The sequence below is a fragment of the Paralichthys olivaceus genome, chromosome 12, assembly GCF_024713975.1.
Source record: "Paralichthys olivaceus isolate ysfri-2021 chromosome 12, ASM2471397v2, whole genome shotgun sequence".
In the NCBI taxonomy this organism is placed as follows: Eukaryota; Metazoa; Chordata; class Actinopteri; order Pleuronectiformes; family Paralichthyidae; genus Paralichthys; species Paralichthys olivaceus.
The window spans coordinates 10,884,544-10,910,283 of NC_091104.1; the positions used below are offsets into that span (position 1 = coordinate 10,884,544).

General features: G+C 43.1%; 1 protein-coding gene across 1 annotated transcript in view; it reads right to left on the reverse strand.

Annotated features, from left to right (window-relative positions):
* dph6 (diphthamine biosynthesis 6) overlaps positions 1–24,406 on the reverse strand; it is a 57,585-nt gene extending 33,179 nt beyond the window's left edge. Inside the window, exons 1-8 of the mRNA XM_020097836.2 lie at positions 24,246–24,406; positions 23,887–23,978; positions 22,927–23,111; positions 10,375–10,448; positions 9,150–9,268; positions 2,365–2,426; positions 1,604–1,698; positions 1,384–1,477 (exon numbers count right to left, since the gene is read on the reverse strand). Coding sequence (XP_019953395.2) covers positions 1,384–1,477; positions 1,604–1,698; positions 2,365–2,426; positions 9,150–9,268; positions 10,375–10,448; positions 22,927–23,111; positions 23,887–23,978; positions 24,246–24,268 — 744 coding nt within the window. The 5' untranslated portion in view covers positions 24,269–24,406. The remainder of the gene's footprint in view (positions 1–1,383; positions 1,478–1,603; positions 1,699–2,364; positions 2,427–9,149; positions 9,269–10,374; positions 10,449–22,926; positions 23,112–23,886; positions 23,979–24,245) is intronic.
* Positions 24,407–25,740: the final 1,334 nt, after the last annotated feature.

The window sequence follows — 25,740 nt, forward strand, 5'->3', positions numbered from 1 at the left end:
CATCTGCTGTCAGCCGCATTAGGCCATATGATAATCACATTAATTATACTTCAGCCCCTCTCTCCTGGCCAGCATGAAAAATAGCTTGACTAGCATTAACGGAGGGCAAATGATGGTGGTCCATCCCCACCCCCTGAGCCCGGTGTAGTTTCCTCTAGTGCTGATGTCACTGCGGATCTGTCACCCTGACGAGAAGAGCTTCAGAAGGCCGAAGCAGGGCAGGTTCTCCCCTGGTTGCCTGCCCCCCCACCCTCCGCACCGACACCACCCCCACCCCTTGCAGACCCTGGATCTCCCTTGCTCTTCCAACAGAAACCTAGGGGGGGGCTGTGGCAGCGTTTGTGTGTGCGTGTGTGTTTGTGTGATGGGGGTGGGAGCAGCACAGAGGGGGGGTTGAAAAAAATATATAGCTGTAGGGAGTGAGGCTGCAGGGTCACGGAGGTTGTGGGATGGGGGTATGTTTTTTTTTTTTTTGTTGTTGTTGTCCATAACAGTCCCCAGCCCCCCAACCAATATGCATACACACACTTTTACAAACGCACACTCCCTTGCACATTTACGCACACAGGACGCATTATTGTGTAATGTGCAAAGAAACACATGTGCAAATCACATGCTTTACCCTGGAGACATGCTGATCTACAGGCGAGCGCAATCCCTTAATAACACTGACACTCGTAACTCACTGCAGCTAATACAACGGCACGCACTTCAAGCATCAGCTGGAGTCTTATTAGAGCTGATCATTTGTAATCAGAAGTGCACATAAATAAGGTCAATGTCAATTTGCAAATTTTAGTTTTAACAATAATTTAACCACGCTCATGTTTTCTATTCTTGCAAGTGAAGCAAATGTTTCCTAGTGGCACCCTTCCAGTCAGTGAACCCTCATCCAGCTCCTTCTGAAACTCCAAAAGCCATCTCCTACTGCCTCGCTCTGCAGCCCCTGCTTGTGTCTGCAAAGCCAGCTACCTGAATGCAAAGCGCCTTAATGTGAGCAGACATGTTTATTAAGCTGGGCCTAGTTTCAGGCTGCAGTGAATATTGCAGACGTCAAAGTAGGCCATGTGGGGCTAGAGGAGAGAGAGCAATGGATTGAGGGAGAGACCGAGAGCAAGAGAGTGCTGGAGAGAGATTGGCCCTCTGGAGGTCGGTCTGAACTCTGCCCTGCAGTGCTGTGTTTCTCTTCTCCTCAACAAAGTTATCAGACACCAAAGGGTTTTGTTCTTGTATTTGTTTTTGCCCTAAGAGTGGGTTTAAACTAATCAACCCCAAAGCAAACTCTGAACTTTTGTTGTTGAGTTATTGAGCCAGCATCGAACAGCATTGATCTTATTTGTGAAAGAAGTTACACTCGTGGATTCTTTCAGAAGTGCGACTCACGCTGTCTTTGTTCTCGGTGTGCATCTCGGTGAAGCGCAAGTAGCCGACTGGAGAGAAGGCAACTGCTGAGTGGATCACGGTCTCCGCTGCATCACTGCATGAACGTACAAACAAAACTTCTGTGTGTTGTCGGCAAAAACACAACTTTACAAAGTTGACGCAGCCGCATGCTGTAAAAGACAAACACTTGTGCGTTTATAGTTTATATTGCTTTACTCACATAACAATTTTCTTTTTGAAGAGAGGACAATCAAGGGTGAAGGTTTCATATTCTCCTCCTTCGCCACAGATATGGACTCCGTACTTCTGAGAGAGCTGAAAACAACACATCTTATTCAAATTCACGCACATTCCTGCATTTCATTTAAACACAACAAAAAGCAACAAAACTGTTTTACATGACTACAGTGTCTCCATGTAAACAAAGTTTATTTGAGCTGCATGAGTCTGGAAAAAATGAGTATCATGGTTTTGTTGCTTAGAATTGAGATCATGATTCTGTCCCGTAATTAGCAGGGTTCTCTTCTGGATTCATTTTGTTTTCGTAAAATTTTTTTTTTTTTTATCCATATTGTTTATCTCCACGTCTCACTTACTCGCTCAATTTCACTGCTGGTTTTTCTATCATGTGGGTTTATGCTGTGTTGTCATTGGTTGAGGGAGAAAACAAAGATAGTGCAGCATTATGGGTGCTTTAGATTCTTTAAGCAAAAGTATCAGCGTGTTTTGAAAAGGTCACATATAAGTGAGAATTGAGATAAGAATTTTAATACAAGTAATCGTGCAGCCCTAAAGTTAGATAAACCTTTTTTGTGTAAATATATAAGAATGTAATTGGTGTAAGTGATTTTCTGACAGTGAAACAAAAATTTTAAGAGAAATACAAATATATATATATATATATATATATAAGTGTTGTAAGTGTTGCACACATGGAAACACATGGAAGTACAACTGTGTAGTCGAGTATCTACCAGTCACCTGTTTCAGATAGGGCTCCATGTCAGCCAGAGTTTTTCCCAAGTGCTTCTCTGGATCCAGGCCTGGCACCCACGTGGGAAATAGGCACAGAGAGACAGAGACACACACACAAACACCATCGCACACAGACACACGTATGGAAAGAGAGAGAAAGAGAGAGAGAGAAAGAGAGAGAGGTCTGATCAGGAACAGAGAACAGTGATTGAAGATGACAGGCAAGGAGGTTTACGGGCAGTCGCACAAACACACACGTAAACCTGCACCCTGGATCTATTTGTTTGACTTTGCGAGTAGTGTACACAGATCTCTCCGGGTAAGGGCAACAGTTTTCAAATTGCTGGCCACAGACCCCCCCACCACCCTTCTCCTCCCTGCCTGCTGCTCCCCCTCATCTCGTTCCCTTTGAGAACATAAACTCTGAAAAGAGATCTTGTTTATTTGCCTTTTTCCCTCCCCTTCCCCTGAAATGGTGCATGGAAGTGACTCACCGGCATGGGAGAGAATGGAGTGAGGGGGAGGGGGGAGCTTTGTGTGCACACCCGGTGGTGGCACACTCTGAAAGTAGAAGCTCGCTGGCCCTCATTCGGCAAACATAAAAAAAATGATAACCAACTAAAGAAATAGACATAAAAGCCGTATTTTACCCTCCTGCACTTTTCTAGACCAAAACATTGATGGGCGAATGGAATATTTAGTTTTATTTGAGGTTATGAAAGTATTCAGTAGGAATAAAAAGATGCATCTAAACAGTGTCCACTTTACTTTACGCTTGTTGAGCATGGGAAGGTTTTTCTCCCCCGTGACGCTAAATCCTGATTTTGTCATCCAGAGGACTGTGGCACCACGCTGAACTCCATCTCACCCCATAAACATCTTCCCTCACAAAGTGTACACTTGTTCCAGCAAAAACAGAAACAAAAGCCCCAAGTACCAGGTGCTTCTTACAAAGAATGGAACAATAATAACAGGACGTGAACGTAAAAATGCTAAATCTTAGGAAATTCCAAAGTGAGTAGTTATATGCTCCTGCCCCTGTGTTTATTGTAAAAGGCCTGTGTGTTAATCTAAAAATAAAAAGTACATCATGATGGTGACTGGCAGTGAAAGGCCTTATTCTTATATTTTTCCATTTTCTCCATTTCTGTGGCTGCCTTATAATTGATTGACATAATCATTACCAAGTTGGTAATGACCTATACGGAGTGACGTGCAGTTGTGACAGTTCTGCCATCGCAATTGGACAAGAAATTGCAGGGTCGCCCTAATAATTTCTCCTCAGCTCCTCTATTCGGAGGCGTCGTCTTCGCGTGGTCCTGCTCATCGGCACGCTCATGTGTTTAATTAAAGGAACAAAGTTAATTGTAATGTGAGAATCTGTCTGCTCTCATGGCCTGACAGCCTGAAAGGTTAATGTGTCATCTACGGGGGCCCCATGGGGAGCTACGGATGGGAGAGGAGAGGGAAGGGAGAGGAGAGGTGAAGGAAGGACGTCGCATCCCATCCCCAGTTCATCTTAATCCCAGCTGTGTGTCTCCTCCAGGCCCCGGCGGTCCAGCACTACGGGGGAAAGAGGGAGGACTGCAGTGGAGGGAGGGCGGGAGAGTGTGGAGGGGAGAGAATGAGCAAGGCCCTTATTCTCTTCCCAGGGGATCTGTGGTCTTAATTAGTGTGAGAATATCTAATCTCAACATCCTCTCATCTTAACCCTGCCACAAAGGTAATAAGGAAGGAGAGGGGAAAAAAGCATTAAAATTCAATCCCATTTAAATATCCTCTTTAATTAGTCATGCCTTTTAACAAATTTTAATAATTGGCTCCAAATTGCTGAGGGGATGCCACATTTTTTTAATATGTTAATTAACTTCCCTGCTCTTAAATAATATATGATACATGATTTGATATTTACAAGGAGGAGAGGACGATGGAAATGGAGGAAGACAGGAGTGAGTGATAAAATAATACAAGGGTGGCATTAACGTGGAGGCATTCCTCCCAAGACCACTTAGCACTTGTACGAGTGTTTTCCAAATTGATGCTCCTGACTAACTTAAGGTTACTGCAGCCATTTGGAGACAAGGATACGTGGAATGAGCTGGCGCTTGTACAATACCTGCTTTGAGGAGTCTTTGAGTGGCCACTGGTGTGAGCCTTCAGCGATCTAACACCACTCATTTACATGATCTTCACATCTCTGTCTCCTCGGAAGCTGTTTTACAACTTGACCTAAACCCAATTACCTAACCTCATTATGCCACATTAAACCCAAATAAGCCCACTAGAAGCCACCATTAGTCCGCCGCCAGAGACAGCGGGACCGCTCTTCTGAGAGAGGGGAGTTTCCCTGAGAGAGACGGAGAGGAATGGCTCTCTTTTAAAAGAGCTTTTTACTTGGTATTATCCTATAAAACTCCAATCTAATTCAGTGAACTTTAAAACCGGGGAGTCCAGTAATGAGGGAGAAAAAACCATGTCGACATTTAAAGGGTTGGAATTAGCGAGGAATAAAAAGTTTGCTGGGAAAACCAGACAGCCAGGTTTGTCTTCACACTGAGGTATAATACTTACGGTAAAAACTTATGTTAAAAAACGTTAAAAGACACAATATGAGATAACCACATCACGGAAAGTTTGCAATAAGTGGAATCGGGAAACCCCTTCCATTGTGCTTCAAAATTCACTCTCAATTTGCAATTCTTGAACCAAAAGGCAAAGTTCTCAGCTGAAAGAAAACATCTTCCACGTCTGAACAGAAACTACTCGTCTTCCCTTACAGAAGTCAATGGCAATTATTTCCAGAGCGCACTTCTGCACTGATTCTTTTTCATGATCATGATTGGCCTTTTCCCACCTTGAAGAGGTTGATTCATGTAAACCCACAGCAGCCAGTTACCTTATTTAATTGAAACTGCTTGTTTTTTTTTTTGCTTACTGAGTCTAATGCTAAATTAAAAAGCCGGGAGATTGCAGATACTGTCTGAACAGAGCTGAGCGCAGTATCGCAGACATCCGCAGGTTGTCTTAAGATCTGGTGTGCCGGCTGACAGCTCGGCTTTAATCCCTGCCTTCAGAGAGAAAAGGCAGAGAAAATTGGATTCATGATGTGTAACATTTTAGCCTTTAAATGGATGGAATAAGCATCTCCTCCCCAGTAGGTGAGCTGCATCAGCCTTTAAACGAAACTCTCAAAGACCCCTGCCAAAACAATGGCTGTTCACTATCACCTAATCTTCACAAAGAGAGAGAGATGGAGAAATGCAGAACGGAAGGAAAGAAAGAGGGGGAAGGAGGCGGCACCGTACAAAGGATGATAAGATTAAGGTTATATGTGAAATTTGTCAGACTCTTATCTGAAATTCAGTGTCTGTGAGCAGAGGAAATAGGCGGCATGAAATGTGTAGCGATCAATTTAAGATGAAATCTTTTCGTTGCAACAAATCAAAAGAGAAAAACTTAACATGTCCACACTGAACAGGACATGTTCAACAAATTACTAGCCATCATGCTCAACTGTTAAGAGCAGTTTCAGCTGAACTTTGACCCTTGTACTAAGGTTAAGGCTGCTGCACACTAGAGAAAACTAAATTCTTGAAATTTGGTAAATCACAGACATAACCAATTTTTTATTTTATAATCGTCAGCACACACACACTGGATGATTTGGGCATAAAATCAGACCACACACCTGCTGTTTTCTAAGTCACAACTCCAGAGAATTACAGAAACCTGAAATATCTTCTTCAGTTTTTTCTATTAACTCTTTAAATCTGTAAGAAGAGCCTCAGTACTTCACTGAGGTACAAAAATTGACAACAACAGATAATATGAATTGATTAACTGAAATGATGAAAAGTCAATTTGGCCTGGGTTAGAGGACAGTGCACTTCATTTCAGGAGTAAATTGCATCTCGTCTTTTATCAGGGACACTTAATAAAGTGTCTGACAGAGTCTGAATCCTGATCATCATGGTCTAATCCCGAAAACATGTCTTCCTCTATTGTTTGTTAAAGACCATTAGCCATATCTACTGGATAAACCAGCTCCAACATTCCTTAGTATAAAGTGGATAATAAAAAATCTATGGAAAAAACCCATTCGTTACCTTCAACAACGATCAGTAAAATTTGTGTAAAACATTGATTGTCCTTTAAGTAAATATTAAATTACATCCTGTGTCCCTTCAGTGGATGAGGTGATCGGTGAAAATTTGTGACGTGAATCCTCGCCCCCGCAGCACAAAGGCTGCGTTCGTGTGAAGGGTAAAAGATCATGCGGCGATGAAAGGTTTTCCCGTGGACGGACCTTGATTTCACACATGCCAATTATCTCTGGAGCTGAGGACCAATTAACCGCGGAACCTGTGCCCTCACATACACCTGCACTAATCAATCAATTAACTAATTACATGAATATTTAATCGGGCTCGTGCAATTGCCAATTATCATGGTGAGCGCAAGGGATATTGCATTATAAGGAGACAGTTCCCTAACAAAAATATACATCTCCCTCATGAGCTGAACACTTTTTTTTTTTTGCTAATTAGAAGCACTTTCATGACATTCACAGGCTTAGACTCAGATATTTGAACTTACTTTCTTACGTGCAATCTGGCATCTTCAGAGACTCAAATCTCCTTTCTCTCTTTTGAAGTGTTAGCCTGCCATCAGCACGCAAACGAACACTTGCGTAGAATTCACTTAGAGGATCATCCTGCATCTGGACAGCTGTCTTTTCACCGCAGGGATTTGTCATCAAGGAAAATATCCCCCCATAAGAAAGACAGTATTTTTTTTTTCCTCTTTATCCATTCACCACTAATTTCCACCTGTCTTTTTGAGTAGCTAATGAAGGTATATTAATCTTGAATGACTTCCTTCTATTCACCCACCCACCGAAACCCATTTTATGCCACCACAGAATATCATAAGCTGTTTTGGCTGTCGGTTCACAAGCGGACTTAACCTCTGCCCTGTGAAAGTTTTTTTTCTCTCTTCGTGAGGTCTGCACGAGTAAATCCCTTGAAATCTTCCTCTGATTTTCTCACACACACAAACACCAAAGGCCACCAGGTACGCCCTTCTGTCACCCAATCTCCTCCTAAACAGCACACCTCACCGCTCAGAGCTGCTTCCACCAAAGCTGCAATTATATGAGTGCTGCCTAAAGTGCCCCGGGCGCTCCTTGCACCCTTATTCAATTCTCTCCTTTCTAATTACCACTGCCTGGGGACAGGTGAGGAGTCAGGGCTGATAAGATCTTTTCTTTTTACCTGTAGCCAAAACACACATGCACACACACACACACACTCGTGCAAACACAGACAGAGGGGAGGCCAAGATACACATGTGAAGGCACCCGAGGTGATTTTCCTTTCTAATTATAATCTTCTAAGAAATGCTGAGAATTTGCTTTTAGACATAGTTGTGTTTAAAGTAGAAAGCTTGGTGGAGGGGCAGGGTGATTTTAAGGTAGAGCATTCTTCACACACGCACATTATACCAGTAGTGAGTAATTTGGCATTATGATTGATTGATTATTATTAACTGCAAAATTTGATCTTATCTGCTTCTAGGAGAAAATAAGAATTAATTCTGACTAGTAAACAATAATTCTAATTGCATGGAAGGAAAGATAAATACGGGTAACATGGATTCTGACATGATCTCTCCACTGATTAGAATGTGGCAATTTATATAATTTATTACAGAGAAGTTTTTTTTTATCATGATAAAGACAAATGAGTGCATTAAATAAAGAACCAAAGATAAATGGCTTGACACGTGCATTTCATGAGAGGTTATTTGAGCAGTGTTGAAAGATGCGTAGAATATCGCCAACGCAGCGCTCGACTCTACAGGTCATCCGTCAGCCGAGGACCCCTTCTCGACTGATCGCTACCAAAGGTGACAACAAGCACTTAACAGCACGAAAACAATGTCTATATGATGATGTATCGCCACGAGTAGTTTGAGAGCAAAAAATAACTATTTGTGGCCGTAATTATCATTTTTCACTGGCACCGTCAAAGGAGATCCAGCTGCACTGTCAAGTAGATACAGGTAGGGATCTTAACATCATGTACCAGAGAAAAGAAAAGAAAGGTTTTTTTTACTCTCTCCTGTTATGCAGTAATCCGATCTTCCTCTCCTCGGGCTCCAAAACAGGCAGGTAGAGAGGAGGTGACACCACATTAACCTCTTCCCTCAATGCTGAAGCAGTTTGAAAAACGTAAATGAGAGATACTAGATTTTAGTCTTCCCTTCACGGACCATGTAGCCGAAGCTATGCATACCCAGAGACTGCAGCGCTTCTCACACACAATAGCGACATGTGTCGTTTATTGACAGGTTGCCTTAATGTTTGGGCTAATCAACTGTGATTATTTTTCAACTGCCAAACACTCCCTACTCCCCACCCCCACCTCACCTACACAAAACCACTGTGCACTTCCCTCGCACCTCCTCCCTTGGCGCGTCTTATCTTTTCATATTGTTCTCTGCTTCAATACCTTTGCCGCTGGCACAAGTCTCAACACCGCTGCTAAGCCACAGATTAATGATTAGGGCCTTACTCCGCTTGTCTCTCTTTTTTTGCTCTGGTGCCACCTCCCTCTCTCCTCTTCCTATCACACACTTATCCAAATTCTGTCCTTTCAATCACTGTGCCAAACACTACTTAACCACCGTGGCACCTTCCGAGAAAGTAAAGGGGGTGACCAGAAGGGAGGGGACACCAGGCTGCTCACCAGCTGCCTGAGACACAAAAGAGTGAGACAAAAAAAACTCACCGAAGGCGGCAACTTTGATGAGGATAGCGTGGAGGTCAGATGATATCATCTCGGAGAGCAGGGACTCTTGGTCTCGGCGCCACAGGTAGGCCAGGGGCTGCAAACCAAGCCGCCAACATCTGGAGAACAGGTGATAGGAAAAAAGAGGGAGAGGTGGGTTGGAAAAACAGAAGGAGATGCAGAGTGGTTAACACTAAATATTGGCCAGCTCCAGAAGAACTTCAAAGCCAACGAGGCTGGGCACCTTCTCCGTTTTCAGGAAAGCTGCCACCCTGATAGACCCACAGCACATGTTCCCACCTGAGACCAGTGCCAGTGGGTTTTTTTAAGGAGGAGACAAACACACAAAAAACGTGATCTCCAGCTGTGGCTTGACTATCACATAAACTCACACAACACACACATTCACAGTAGATAGATGCATCTACTACTCAAGAAAATACCTGGAATGTTAATGTGTATCTAGAATGTTTAAGGGAAAACACATTTGCTAAAAGCTAGAAGCTTTTGTGCAACAAAGAGAGAAGAGAGGATTGAAAAGCTGAAACAAATTTCAAACACCAAGTTCCCTCATTATGCCTGATTTTTTTCACCAAGATCCAAGAATGATCCCCTTTGGAAAACAGTGGAAATGTGTTTAAGTGAATGAAAAACTCTGGCAATGCTGGATCCGCCTCCTGATCCACACCAAAATTGAATGCGTTGTTTCCTGACATAAACCACATCCCTCCACCGAGTTTCATGGTCAGTTGTTTTTGAGTAATCTTGCTTACAAACCAACCAACAAACAAACAAACGGGTCAAAACAAACTTTCTTGGTAGATGTAATGAAAGAAATAATAAAACAAAAAACCAGAGCAATATAGAGGTAGGTATCAGCACCACAAGGATAACCATCTGATATTTCCATGTAAAAGTGCATAAAAATGCCAATTATATAACTATATTAAGGTAAATTATATTATTTCAAAATAAGTTTCATTACTTTTCTTGAAATCATTGCTCCATAAAAACTGGGCAACGCCATAAAATCAAAGCTAGTCTCAAATCTCAGTATGTGTGTGTCTGTGTGGAACACACAGTGAGGTAAAGTCTACAGAGGATGTTCTCTTTTCCTCCAGTGGACCACAGAGTGCATCAGTGTGTGAGTTCATGGGCCTAAACGCAGTGGGTGGATATGTGTGCACTTTAAGAAATCATGAATGTGCATGTATGTTTGACTTACACATTTTCCACACGGACCCTCTGGTAATCGGAGAGAATGGCCCCTACTGACACTGCCTCCACAGCCTCCTTTTCCTGTGAGCAAAAAAAGATTCGACTTAACCACAAACTTTTTTTTTGCCTTTTCCATTATACAGTATGTGCAACTTGCATTGTTACAGCAATATGATGTCACTGTCCCATGGGGCCAAACACTCTTTACTCAACCTACAATGGTAACCCAAAGAGTTATCTGACAAAACCACACAAACACATGTTAACATATATACACAAAAACCGACGCAGGCAAAGACGGTAGATTCCTGACGGCTCTTCCTTCCACTGGACCGCAGTCCTGTGGGGATGTTTACTCTCTGGTCGTATCAAGGCTTTTATGGCCCAGCCCATATCCCCTGGAGGGATGCGTACATGGCTGTGTGAAAGAACAATATGAGTGTTTATGTGCGCATGTAAGTATGTGACTGGAGGCTCCAGCACCACTAAACGCAGTTCCTGGATGTTATCGGCCTTGTAGTGTCTGTGAGAGGTGAATGAGTCTTGGCCGAGGCTTCCATCCTCTCCGCACTCCGGCAGGAAGACAGAACCGTGGTGACAACTCAAGGTATCAGCGGAGTGTCGTGTCTGTGAGTGGCATGTATCTTTAATATTGCTGAGGGCTAATCTAATTGCTTTTCATATCGTATTCATATTTCAGAAACAGTGAGACAACTATGCACTCGAGAGGTACTGACACAGCCTTGAAATGTGTTCAATCTTCTCTCGCTAAAAACAAGCTTGATGCAGAGTGACGCACACAAACAAACACGTGCACATGTGACAGGAGAGCGTATACATGCTCACCCACATACATACATACATACATGCACAACCCCCTTCTCCACCTATACACACACCCCTCCCCTACAGACACACACACCTGCAAATTCATTAGAACATTACATGGGCTGTAATTAGAATGAGAGGCAAGGATAGGAGCAGTGGAGGGATGCACAAGTCTCCAGTAAATTACCTTGTAGCCATTATCAATTTCCCTGGCTACTGGTCCTTAAGATAACCCCCCGCCCCTCCTCCTCCCTGTGGTCCCTTCCTGCAATTTTTCTCTGCCTGATAAACATGCTGATTAAAGCGAACAGCGTGTAAACCTTTGATACTTTCCTAAATGAAATCCATGCCCTGCCTGGGGCTTGACGCTGAGCTGCGACGCCCTGTGCCGCACGCACACACATACACACACACACACACACAGCTCCATGTAGGCGTGCCAGCTAATCAGATAAAGGATGGGCTCTGTGTGAGTGCGGCCACACACGTGTTTATGTGTGGTGTTTACGGTGCAGCAAAGGATGTGAGGTATGAAGGCGAAGCTAAAAGCAAAGAGACAAGTACACAACTCAAATTTAACTCTTTGACCTAAAGTTAATCACCAAGAGATCTTAAGAACATGGGATTCACAGCTCACGTTTAAATTTGTCTCCAATCTTTCCAACACTGGAATATACATTATAGTCAATGCCGCCCGGTGACAGTAATTAAGTCAGACTGATAACATTTCAGCCCAGCACAGACCCAAGGGGGCTGCAGGCGGTGTCATGTAATTCTAGGTAAGCCTCAGGGCCAGCACTCTATTCTAATACAATGATAACCTTTTCCCTAAATGCAATTGTCACTTCCTAAAGAGGCAAATTAGGAAGTAAAGAGTGGAATAAGGGGAGACAGAAAGAGGAAAAGAGATAGGAATGAGAGTGTTGAAGAAGTGCGCTACATCAACACCAATTTGGTCCCTTGGCTTTAAACCTGACAGGACCAGAGAGCATCAGAGCAGCAGCAAACAGAAAAACCCCTACTCTTGTATTTTAGTCACTCTGTCTCCCTCTGTGTCCTTCCTCTCTGGACTTGTACTCGGGCCTGTGAGGTTCAGTTCAGTATCTAAGTGATGTCATGCAGCCTTGTAAGACCCAGGCATGCTCCCCACTAATGATAACACAAGACAAATTTCTCACACATCCTCTTGTTTTCAGTGTAGGCTCTTGCTATGATATTTTTTTGGCAAGTAGCTTTGGAAAATGATTATTTTTGGATGCAGTTATGTTTTTGTCGCTATTATAGCTATCACCAGGAGACAGGCAGGAATGAGAGGGCAGCTAATTCTGCTGTAGACGTGATTTTACAAAGTCTACGCATACTTTCTCATCCTCTGTGGGAAAGGTAGGATAAATTATTGTGAAGCAGAGGTGCATAGATATACACATATAAATCTGAATTGACTGATATTGTGGGAATTGTTCCATGTGTATTCATGATGCCATAAAAAATACAAACTTTGATTTTATGGTGGCTGAAAAATTTATCAAAATGGTTTATAGAAGGAATACTTGACAAAGCGAAAAGGTAGCTCATGAAGCACAGTATAATAATAAATAATAATAAAATCTTTATGAGAGCTATCTGGCTAAACGATGTTTTGACTACATTAGAGGTGCGATCCGGGTAAGAAGCTAACAAAACGATAAATCAAGGCAGAGGTCATCAGAACTCCTGTGACCCACAAACCACTTTTCTTTCTTCATGACTCTTGGCACAAGATTCGAAGACAGAGCTGCCTCCCTCTGTGTCACTTTTTTTTTTTTCAACATTTAATGACCCTGGTTCATTAAAGGAAGCTTCACCTGATCCAGGACCCCACGGCTCTGTGTTAACTCATGCCCAGAGCAGGACTAATTCTGGCACGCCGTCGTGCAACAGCACAACTCCCTCGCAGCCCGATCAGAGGCAGACTAAACAAAGGCCTGGCCTGGCTTCCCCTGTCCTCTCCTCCAGGCAGAAAAGCTATTAATGAGGATCTATGGCCCAGAGCAATGGAGGCCCTCAGTCCCCCCAGCCATGTCCATCAGGGTACTTAGCCCCATGCAGTCATTAACTTCTGTTACTAATTGTCAAATTCATTAAACTAATCCTTCCCCCACATCCGGATGTCTCCCGTGGAAATGGATGGAGAGGGCTGAGTTATTAAGATGTCAGCTGTGGGGAAGATTAAGGCCAGCAGACATGCTCTACAAAGAAACGATACGGCCATTAAACTCTATATCAAGGTAGTGTATGTGATATACTTTGTAATTATATATACATTCATCTTCGTAAGCGAGTGAAAAGAGTGGTTCAAATGTATTCACAGTCACAGACATGCCCTCGTTCAAGATATGTATCTGCCCCAAAGATACACAGAATACACGACAATCATTAAGCAAAGAATTTGACTTGAAAACGCAGCTTTTTTTTCTTCTGTCAGTCTCAGATTGAAAAGGTACTTACGCATGCCGAACATTCAGTCTGGGTAATATTCAACAGTCAAAGCCATTAACAGCATTCACTGCAATTAGAAAGCCATAAAATATTAAAAATTCAATATTCATATTCATATGGAATACATCAGAACCCTCATTAGCTCTCTGTCAATGGCTGTCACAATGAGATCTTAATTATACACCCTAACAACACAAAGAGCCATTCTGTAAAAATGGTGGGTTTCCAAAATGCCTGCTCCAGCCTTTCCTGTCAACTAGGAAGCCGGAGCTGGCAGATCTCGACTATTACAGACACAAGGCCACATTTCCATCAAAAAGTCCTCTATTTATCCGCTCCCAAGTTGTTGACATGTACTTTCTATTGAGCCACAGCCTCTTGTAGGTAGCACAGGACCTCGTGTTTGATGGCATGGAGGCGGGGAAGAAGACAAGGTGGGGAAATTAATTTAAGTGGTTTGAATGACAGTTTGTTCAAGGGCGCCGGGGTGCCATCACACACTCTCCATTGCCACATCCGCACCGCCACCTCTAACCCCGCAGCATCCTATCCCTTCCTCCTTCTCCTCCTCAACATCCCTCTCTTCCAGGATCCATCAAGTAAGTGACTGAACGCGACATGGTTTTAATGTTCTCTCCATTAGATCAGCCCCGGCCCTGTTGTAATGTAATGGGATTGTTCTCCCCCTGTTTCCGTACATGGTGGGAACACGGAGCGGGGGGGATGGACCTCGTTGTTGCAGCAGCTCAAGTAGATGTGGTACAGGGAACAGGGCCAGCTAGGGTCAAGTGATTGTGTTTAATGTAATGCGGACATAGTCCCGGGGCGTGTTGGGCTGTCCTGACAACTCAGACATGCCAAACTGACAGGAAGCTTACCGTGAGCTTAGCAGGAGGAGACGCTGCTTATTTGTTTTAAATCAGCATTCTCATTATCATTCTGAGCAGACAGTTATACTCCAAGGTGACTCCCAGAGTTGGTAGAGGATTGATAGGTTGTGGAAGAGGTGTGCACAAGGTACAGGATACAGACCAATTATAATGTTATAGGTTACGCCCAATGCTTGAAATATACTATATTCTGCTTATATATACAGACTGAGACTAAGACACTGTGTAAAATGTCTGATCCATCAAAATAAAGCAACAAATGGACACGCAGGCTTAGCGAACGTCTTTGTAAAACAAACATCGGGCAAAACTTCATTCCAGAATGCTTTCAGAGACATTCCCCTTTGTAAATCGGTGGGGCTGTCTGTTTGAAGCAGCTGCTGAAAGACGGGCTCTTCCTTTGTGCTTGTGGATGGGCAGGCGAGGTGACTCACCACGTGTCAATCTTCGACCGTACAGAGTGGTGGAATAAGGAAAACAAAACTACTCACAACGCCAGCTGTGCATAAACCTAAACGCCCCGACGGCTTCCAGAGATGATGCAGGTCAGAGTTTCGAGAAGGGGCAGGGAGGAAGCTGAATAGGGGAAAGTGTTGTCCCTCCACTGAGGCCACAACGCAGATGTTACCAGTCAACAGCGGATGTGACATCGGACATTGTCCCATCAACGCGATGAGAGACTGAAACTCATCAACCCACAGAAATGTGTCAGTTGACAGGCTCACGTGCACAGACTCCAGTCTGGTGAAGAATGAAAAAGAAGCTGCAGATTTTATCCATGAGCAGTACTGGTGCAGCTTTTTATGGCTGAGCTTGTATTTGTACAGTTTCCTCGCCTGAAGTTTACACATACACACACACACACACACTCCCTCTTTAGTCTTGGATAGTGATTCATTTACAATGACAGAGCTGTTTTCAGCGATAGAGCCTGAGCATAAATATGCCATGCCGCACAGCTGGAAAATGTAGAAATTCATCAGGGTTAAAAAGTAGAGAGATTAACGTTTCACGAGTTTCCTCTCAGATATATATGGTTACGTAAACACAGACCCAGCCAGTCGTCAGGCTGGGAGGGAGAGGGCCTTGGCCAAAGCAAGCACAAAGCCCTAGTTACAGCAGTCCAAGGACAAGGAGGCTTTCCATATCAGCACGGATGGAAAACTAAATGTTGGGAAGCAGCAGGGAGACATAAGGTCATTTATCGATGGACTGTATGTCCATGAATACTTGCAATTCAAGCACATGTTTAGTTATTACTGGCTCTTTAATAAAATCCAATATATTAATGGTTGTTTCCAGATTATAAATTGTCATTCTGTGCCTCTATGTCCATGTTTTGGATGACAGAAAATCATGTAACTTCCTGCTAACGTTTAGGGTCTCACCTCTCACCATTAAAAAGGATAAGGTGTTCCAATAAACAGTTCTCTGTGGGGCATGAAACAAAAGTCATAATCCCAGTTGTGTCACAGCAACAACCCCACTTGGCTGAGGTAACAGTGTTTAAGCGTCTCAGACAGGAAGCTGCCTCCAAAGAAAGTGAAAAAGGACAGAATCAAAGGAGGCGTCTCCAGCCACAGAGAGGTAAACCATGTCAGTTGCTTTTCATGGTCCATAACAACCACCTATTCCACAGGGTGTATGCGCAGACATGCACTAATGTCCATGTATATACACACAGTCATGCAGTGACTTACAAACACAGACACACACACACGCAGTACAAAATGTAAATGTTTTTCTGGTGAGGTCAGGTTCCAGGCTCTTGGCTCTGCTGTCCTCTATCCTCCATAGCTCCTGCAGACATCACGGACAACTCCTCCCCCCTTTCCCTCCTCCGAGACAGACTGGAAGAAAATATAGCAGCGATGCTGGTTTAACCCACTCTCCAGACTCCAGACAGTATTTTTCTACGGCTGGTTATGACTTTAGCTGCGGGAGGTGATGAGGCCTGCCCACAGAATACTGTATTTCTTGTGGGGACTGGTTCAAAAAAGCTAAACAAAACATAAAACCCCCTCTTAATTTTGGAGGAGATGAACAGCAGGGAGTTAAAAGACTTGGCACTTATTCCTGAGCTGTCCGTTCTGACGCAGACGGGGCTGGGTCTGACTAAGCTGTTGATACCGGTGAAATTCAAAAGGTTTTTATTACAGGTCGACTCTCCTTGTTGACTTCTGTTTTTCTCCTATGACTGGATAATCCTTCACCCTTTTACATGCAAGCCGTAGAGCAAAATAAAAGTTAATAAATTAAACTTCACAAAATACTCTTCTGATTGAAAGTACCAGCAGTTTAGAAAGAGAAATCCAAAACCCACAATGACCAAAATGAGTGAATTCAATGAGCTGGTACAACAATCACAAATTTCCTTCAATTGTTCGATCTTGAAGAAGCACAAATAAAATTAAGAAATGCCCACTATAAAATTTCCTTGATAGTTTATTTACATCAGTCCACAAAAAAAACATATTAACCAATAGATCAAATGCAAATAACCTCTTAAAATACCCTCAGTCCATCCGGCATCAGAAATAAAATCAGAAAAAACAACAACACATAAACGTTCTTCATTGGAACAATGTTCAACCAAGCAGTGGTAGTGGCTCATGCCCTTGGCAAGGCGAGATAAGGCTATCAGCTTCCATCATCGCTAAACAAGATTGAGCAAAGTACATTAAGCAGAAAAATACAAACAAATTACAAAGGCTTGAGGCTAGGCTCTTTATCTAATGTTTGCGGGGACCGTTAGAGTCAGTTGGAGGGAAATGGGCCTGCATCTAATAGATCCTGTCCCACCACTTCCACACGGCCGGCGAACAATACACAGCGCCATTATCTCAGCGCTAATGCTATCCTTCCTCATGTGCAAAACAAGCCTGCAATCTCAACCCCACTGCCGCTGGGTCGACCGGCATAAATACAAGCAGTCTCAGACCAAAGGAAAAGATAACAATGGCAGTCGCATGTTGAGGCGACATGGGGCAATGTCAGCTGTTTGAAGGAATCTATACTGTAGCTCATGCTGAACTTGAGTGGAAAAAGTAATAAAACAAACTTTCTACAAAGTGATTATCCACGGGTCTTAGGCTGCTTGTAAGCTACTTCCAATAACAACATTTAGAGGTCTCTCCGCACCACAAACCAGCTACAACAAGCTCGCATTAGCTCTGTTATTGATCCGAGCTCCTAAACCCTCGCTGTGACCCCAGAGGTCATGATTTATGTATTAAGCAGCTTTTTAAAGAAATCCATTTTCCTGTTGAGCCCCCGATGTAAGCCTAATGCAGCACCACGCCGGTAATCAGAGAAGGGCTGTGTGTTTGATTTTGTAACACCCCCTCCTTTTTATAGTTCAGACCCCTCCTCAACGACGTGTCTCACAACACCTCAGCTCCCTAATCAATATCACAGAGCTCCTTGTTCAACTGGAGATTCCTCTGCCTGCCAGCCAGCCAGACTGCCATCCTCCTCCTCCTCCCTGCTCCTTTCTTTCTCCTCTCTCCCTCGGTCCCTTCTCCCTCCTTTCCTCACAGCGGGACGCACCTCCATCAGGGCGCTCGCAACAACGCCGTGCCAGGCTTCTGAAGGGTCCGGATGAAAGTGCGACGACAACACAATGGAGACAAAGATGCCAGCAGACGAAAGATAGAAGGAGAGAGGGAGATGGAAAGAATGAAAAAAAGGAATGTTTGGACTTGTGGACAGGCTGCCTCTGCGATCTCACAGGGCACCGCTCTTGTCTGCTGATGTCGATAATGGAGTGGCTGAGGATGGGTGTGTGCTTGTCAGGAGGAACAGGGAAAGCGTGTGTGTGTTCAAGGAGCATAATCTCACTTAAAAGGTGGTGTTTTAAGACACAGCAACAGAAGGGAATGTTTCATCTACAAAGGCCAAAGGTTTCAGTGCACTTCTCCGAGACTTTTCCCACACAACTCCTGGAGAAAAAACTGGCTTGATTGAACAGGAAGGGAAGAATTTGGGTGTTAACCGATCCACAGTATCAGCTCCCATAAAAAAAACTGTGCCTACAAAGTCGAATGCATTACAGAATAGGAAATTTGATTTGAAAGTAACATTTCCATCGTTCTCAAAGCCGGGTCTGAGTACGACAGAGATGTCATGGTGCTGCTAATTAGAGCTGGCAGAAAGAAACGTGTGCATGGATATCGTCTATTGTTCCTCATCACTCTAATGAGCTTAAATGTCTTTGTCTTTATTCATCAGCTCAAAGGTTGTGGAGTTGCTGCAATAGAGTCACTATCTTTTTAAAATAGTATCTATCACTTCATCGAGGGATTGAAGCTGCAGTTGCATCTTACGAAAACTCACTAGCATTCATGCCGTGTGGGGTGTGCTGCTTTCAAGGTGCAACGCCTTTGTTTTAAAACATTCGACCCATCTTGAATGTAGCGGCGTACAGTGGGTTTCTCAGACAGAAGAAAAGACTATGAGAGCCGTAGAGTGCTGAAAGGAGGCAAGCTGGGGCGAAACGAGGAGGCAGAGGTGTGTGAGGAGAACAGAGATAAAACCCTGTTATCCTGTAACAGAGGCCAGATTTGACCTGACCTTGAAAAACGCAAGCGTGCGCACCCGCACACACACGAGCAGGGTCACGGGGCATAAAGAGCCACTGTGTCAGGTCACAGAGCACAGAGACGAGGATAAAGGACTTGAGGGATGTGATATGACTAATATGAGGAGTTTTGCAGGCCTTCGGGGAGACTGGCGTTACAGCCAGCGGTGACTGACACTGCTGATCTGTATCACACATCACAGCAGATCACAGCGGAGGGGAGCAGACCAACCACACACATTAAGTGCAGACACAGAACCTACAGTCTGTGCAGAACAGGAAGGAAAACGTTTTGAGATACAAGTTTCTGTCTGAGTAAACATAATTCTATAAACGTACACACTTTAAATGTCTGATAGGGAACAAGGACATCGTCATTTCAATGAAAATATGCTCTTACAGCCGTAGATCTCTAAAAATTGAAAGATTCCCACTGCCGCTGACAAAACAGTTATTTCTCCCCCCTCAAAGAGCGGGTTCAAAGATCAGCACCGTGCAGGATGGGATGCTGTGGCTCGCATGTCTATCAGGTTACACACTTCAAAAGACACGACCAGCGATGAGAGCAAAGGGGCCAAGGATAGGGCCACATTGTCATTCTGCCATTATCACCACTACCAGGGGATGGACGGCTCATTTTTTCCCCCCCTATTATAATTGAGTTTTTTCCCCCATCAACAATGGTTCTGAAGAATATGATCTCTTCCTTTGAATCTTTTGAATGGCTCCAAACATTCTGCGAGAGGCCAAAGTGTGGAGTCTCCTCGGTTCGTCAGCTCTGGGAACGGTCTGTAGATGGCACTGTTGGCTCAGGCTACGAGTCGGTTGCTTGCATTTCAGAGGAGGAGGAGGAGGAAGAAGGAGAATATCCACTTTAAACTCATCAACTCCGGATCTGAGGGAAAAAAAAATCTTTCATCTATGCTCAAGTGTCATTTGCCAAATATAATCTTGTAACTTCTAATTAATTCAAACTGCGAGAAAATAATCTTTCAAAATATCACACTTTCCAAACAGAACACATTTTTTCATGCTAAAACTGTTCTTTTTCAGTGGGGGTGATTTAACAGCTCATTATCAAAAGACGTGTTTTTTTCCTCCCCCCCCATTATTCCCTTCACAAATCAACAATACCACAAACTTTATGGTGAGAAAAAAACATTTTCTGAATAAACATAAAACAGTAAACTCAGACTACCTGACGAAGAGAATGTGACCTTAATCCTTGACTTTTTAAGCGCAGCTTTAAGACGCTGTGACAGAATTGTTCCTAAATACAGGGAATTCACTGATCTCCCAGAGTTTATCATCATTCACAATGCAGAGCAAATGCTACAAGTTTGTAAAGCTTCCAACTAGTCAGAATGCAGCAGTAACCTGAAATTTGAGATACGAGAGTTGCATTCTTATGGTTGACATCACTCAGTGAGCGAGAGAGGAAGCCTGTTGTTTACGGTGCAGCTCTGTTGATGACGGCAGGAGGGGTAAACGGAGAGATGACTGGAGGTCTGCCAGCCCATGAGAAGCCCCCATGGGAGTCCAACTGCCGTGATCTATGGCCCGTCTGACTGGTGAGGTCAGACCAGAGAAGCCCTGGAAATGGGAAATTAGCAGCCCTTTGCAATTAGAGCCCTGACCACAGGCAGAAATGGCATATTGCATCACGTACTGGAGACACGTCGGCTATTTGACTGTGAATACTTATGAGACGCCGCCATACCATAAATTGGACCGTGTGAACGAGGAAACTAACAAGAAAACAAACAAGCGAGAGCTGCCCCATGGAGCCACATGTGTAAAACTGGGGATTTATTTATATAGAAGACAACAAAGACAGTCAGACAGAGGATGGGAAATGCCTCGAGGCAGGCTGACTGGCCCTTGCCACAGAAGTGGTGTGCGGACACGCAGGGACCCTGGAGCAGCCCTCTGCTCCGGATGAACATGTCTTCACACGGACCTACAGGAAGAACCTTGCACCCCCACACCTCGCTCATTTACACCACGTCAAGCCAACTCCCATCTCAACAACAAACCCCATCCCATAAGAAGCCCTTAAAATTTGATGCTCCGAGCTATAACGTGTGTGGGGGTGCAGGAGAGGGGAAAGAAGTGTTACACCCGGTGTGTGCTGACAGCAGGGAGAGCTGCTGCTGCTGCTGCTGTTGAAGTGTGTGTCCAGGTGGCTGCAGGCAGTCAGGTAGGCAGGCAGTGCCAGCGGTGTGTTAAACACACATGCAGTTGTCTCAAACCTGTCAGTCAGCCACCCTGCGCCACACCGGACGACCGAGGTCTCATACATAATTTGGCGTCAAATGAATATTTTTTTCAGTGTCCTGGCAAAAGTGGTATTTGATGAATTATTAACCTGGTGATTAATTTTTGCATCTGATCTTCTGTCAAGTGAGATAAAAAAAGAATAGAGTTTTTCCTGTGAAGCCAGTTGTTGAAGGGCACCTCATTCCAACTCCACACATAAAACTTTCATAAACCGATACAACAGGCACACACTATTTTCCCAGAGTAACATAAAAAGAAAACTTACTCCACTTTGAAAGTGGAATCAAGACATACTAAATAAGACAGACTAAAAGCACCAACATGGCTTTTTAATCTCCGGAGCAGCTTTACGTAGGTGCTAAGGACTGTTAGTGTACAGCCGGCCAGATGAAGCCCGACAAGCAGAGCCTCTTTGAGACGCCGCTGATGGGCTACTAAGTGACTCTGAATCCACAGAGAGTGACTTGTAAAACATCTCAACAGTGTGACATATGTCGTGAACTTTAGCCAAGATGGGACGTTTAGTGGCGCTCTGAGAGCTTGTTCGCTGAAAAAAGCAGTCGAGCAAATGTCAGCGGGGGCCAATCAAACGACCTTGGTGTATATTAAACAAAGCATTGCAATAGTGAGTTCACATAATCACATGGTAGTATAACACCATTCCAAATAAAGATCACAGTAGATCAAAAGTCTTTTATGTCTCTTATATCACGTATAAAAGTTTTGCTTCTACTAATTGTTCAATTTTCTGTGCAGTTTTATTCTATGTAGAGTATAAGTATATCTGTACATATGTAGGTTTGGTTATATAAGAATTAATGTCCTTGCGAACAATAATTAAAAAATATTTTAAACTGCGGTATTTCCAAACATGCACACACAGAAGTACATATATGTACATATGTTTGAAAGGCTAATCAAATTTTATCTCTTACGATGTTAAATATCAGTGATTGTGCTGCCCTGAGGAGAAAAGATGCCAGAAGAATATTAGTTAAAAAATATACAAATATTTAATTCAAATGACCCAAATGGCAGCTTCAAGAGCATATTACTTTTTTAGTTGAATGTGTTTCTCTTCGAAAGATAATTTTGTTGTGATACGTAATTTAAAGATGCATCATTGAGCTCGGTGAACCTGACCTGTCTCTTTACTCACACTAAAGAACCAGGTAAACAAATGATGGATGACACAGTCAGTGATAAATTACATCTTTAGAGATTTTTCACACAGGCCTTATAGAGAGAGATGAATAATTTACTAAAAAGGCAAGGAAGTGAACCAGGGCTAATGCACAGATACCGAGCTTCAATTGAACAGGTGGCGTCAATGGAGATGCCAGTGGGACACATGCTGCTTTGTTGCTTCAGTATTAACATACAAACAACATTCAACACACAATGTCACAAAATCTGCACATTTGAAGTAGCATCCATTGTGCTGACAGACACACTCCCAGGATAAGAACATCCCATCACTGTATCTCTCACTGCAGTCGCCTACCTTGACGAGGCGCAGCAGCTCATACAGGTCCTCCACCTCATCCCCCTCCGTCTCCCTGTAGTTTCTGCTGGTGTCCAGGCTGGAGCCCTGGATGGTGCGTCTGTATAAAGGCAGATCCATGGCTTCGGCATACAGCTCGATGGCCTGGTGGCCCACAGTCTGGTACATGTAACTGTCCAACTCATCTGCAGGATAAAAGAAAAGAAGTTTGAGTGTCTGATGACAAGCCATTGATTACATTTCTGAGGAAAGAGATGACGAGTTTAATAAAGTCCGAAGGATGTGAGAAAGCTGGGGGTGAATAAAAATCCAGGGTAACTTTTCAATTAGGGCAAATGATTAATCTGAAATGAAACTATTTCTTTGAGCTGAGCGTGACATCCTCACATGTCTTGATTTTATTTGATCAACAGTCCAAAACCCAAACATAATGTATTTAGTACGGATATAAGAAAGAAATGACAAAGACGGAAAAATACTGGTTTGTAGGGAACTTGTGTTTCAAAATTACTGAGTAGTTTAAGTAGTGTTAAGATCGTTGTGGGACACATGATACTGGGGTTGTAAAGAGCAGTTTATGCTTAAACTACTGAACGGATTTCTGCAAAACTTTGCAGAAAGAACCCACACAATTGTGGCACAAATCAGGACAAAGGGCTTGGATTAATAACTAATGGATCTCAATAAAGAAAACAGACATATTTTGGGGGGTGATATCTATGAGTGTGTGCATTGTGGTGCAGCGTAAGTGAATTGAAGGTGACTGTTGGACCTTGATGTTGTTTTGAATGTGTTGAAGCCTTGTAGCACTGCCTGCATACACATATATAAATACATATATTTCTCAGAGAACTTCCTGCAGTACTTTGATTATGCACAGCTCTCAGTTTGTGCAGAAGTGCAGCTGGCTGGCCCACATTAGATCTCAGCTAAAACCCAGCAGCTCTTCCTCCTCCTTACCTGTGTGGGCAGGACGCAGGTTGGCCAGAGCTACGATCCGGTGGCCGGCAGCGACACACTGCATCATGTTGTAGCAGCTGTCTTTGCCCCCACTGGAACACAGAATGAGAAATAGCCTCAGACACAGGTAAGGCTGTGTTTTTGAATCATTAGCATGCAGACCTGTAAATTATCATGGGGGCACAATCTGGGATTGTGTGGAGCAGCAGCAGCATTAATATCCAAAGATAAAGGACCTGGATAAAGATGGTCTATTCTAAACCAGGAACAAGTTTACTAGCGCTTCCATAACTGAGACACAACCACTGCTATGCTAACAAAACATCTCTGGGACAGTCACAGTAAATAGGAGCGGCTACCTTATCAACGCGACCAATTTCATCTTCTTATTTTTCTCTTAAGAGTCTAATGACAAGAGTTTAATGGTGACAGTTCTCAGCAGCACGTAGAAGAAGACAGAAGACACCATAACAACATGTGGGCACTGTGTTTTCATGCATGTGACAGCAAGGCTTCCGGGTTGCCGAAGGACCCCTCATCTCCACCGAGACGTCCTCTAATATGCCTGAGAGAAAATCTACTGAGTTTTTCTTTCTATCAAACTCATTATCAGGATTTGATCATAATTAAACCTTGATCAGGTAAAGTATTGACGAAGCAGATTGTTCACAGTTAAAATGTAATGATTTTAAATATCCATAGTAAAAACCTAACATAATAATATATTATACAAAGTGGTCAAAACTAATTATTGAAATACTTGAGTACAAATGAAGTAAAAATCTAAAAATAATGATGAATAATCACAAGGAAAAATAAATGTAACTGAAGCACGGAAATAAAGTAATAATAAACATGTTAAATTCAGTGACACATGCAAACAACTTAGCAGGCCCAGAGGTCATGTGTGCATTTTTGATTCTTAAATTTAACACATATGAAACACTTTTGCATGCTCATTACATGTGGTGATTATTTTGTGTTGATTAAATTATCTATAAAGTCTTATGTGAAAGTCACAATTTCATATTTAATATCACATATAATACATTTTATACATGATCAATTGAAAAGAGTTTTATATGAAATGTCGTAATTTACATGTGAAAGCAAGAATTTCAAATTTTTACGAAAGTAAATTTCAAAAATGGACTTGTACAGTTATGGATACTATACTGTAACATGGTCAAAGTGGCTGCTCAGTGATTGTAATGCTGACACTGACATGCATCCTTCCCATCTCGTGTCTCGGGAGAGAGGACCAGAAGTCCACGCTCTGGTATTCACACACACACAGGTTGCACTTTTCCTCTGAGGGAGCCCTATTTCGCTCAGAGGAAAGCCTTTGATGCTCTTTTTGCTCTCTGTTGTTGTGCCAGAGCAGAATAATTGCACTGCTTTCGTGTGCTTCCCTCACCTTCTACCCCTAAGCAGGCCAAAGGCAACTGATTTTGTTTGAGTGTACAAAATTGAGAGAGACGTCTCTTCATCCCCTGGCTTTCAATGGGTTGCCTTTTTTGTTTTTTGTTTTATTCTTCCTGAATATGTGACAAACTCTACAGATGCAGATGAGCATTACTTGTTGTACAGGCAGCACAGACTGAGGTTACTTTTCCAAAGAGGGATTATGATGTCTGATGAAGAAATAAAAAATGTCATGTGTTCAATTTGGTTTATTTACTTTCTTTCCTTGTTCTGTTGTTTGATGAATTCCTCCTTTCTCCTATTGATTTATTAATTTACTCTAGTTTATATTAACATAGGTATGTATCATATTATCATCATCAATGTGGCTACAATAAAAATCTCAATTTACAGACTAATGTATTTTACTGAGGTATAACTCAACAGCTA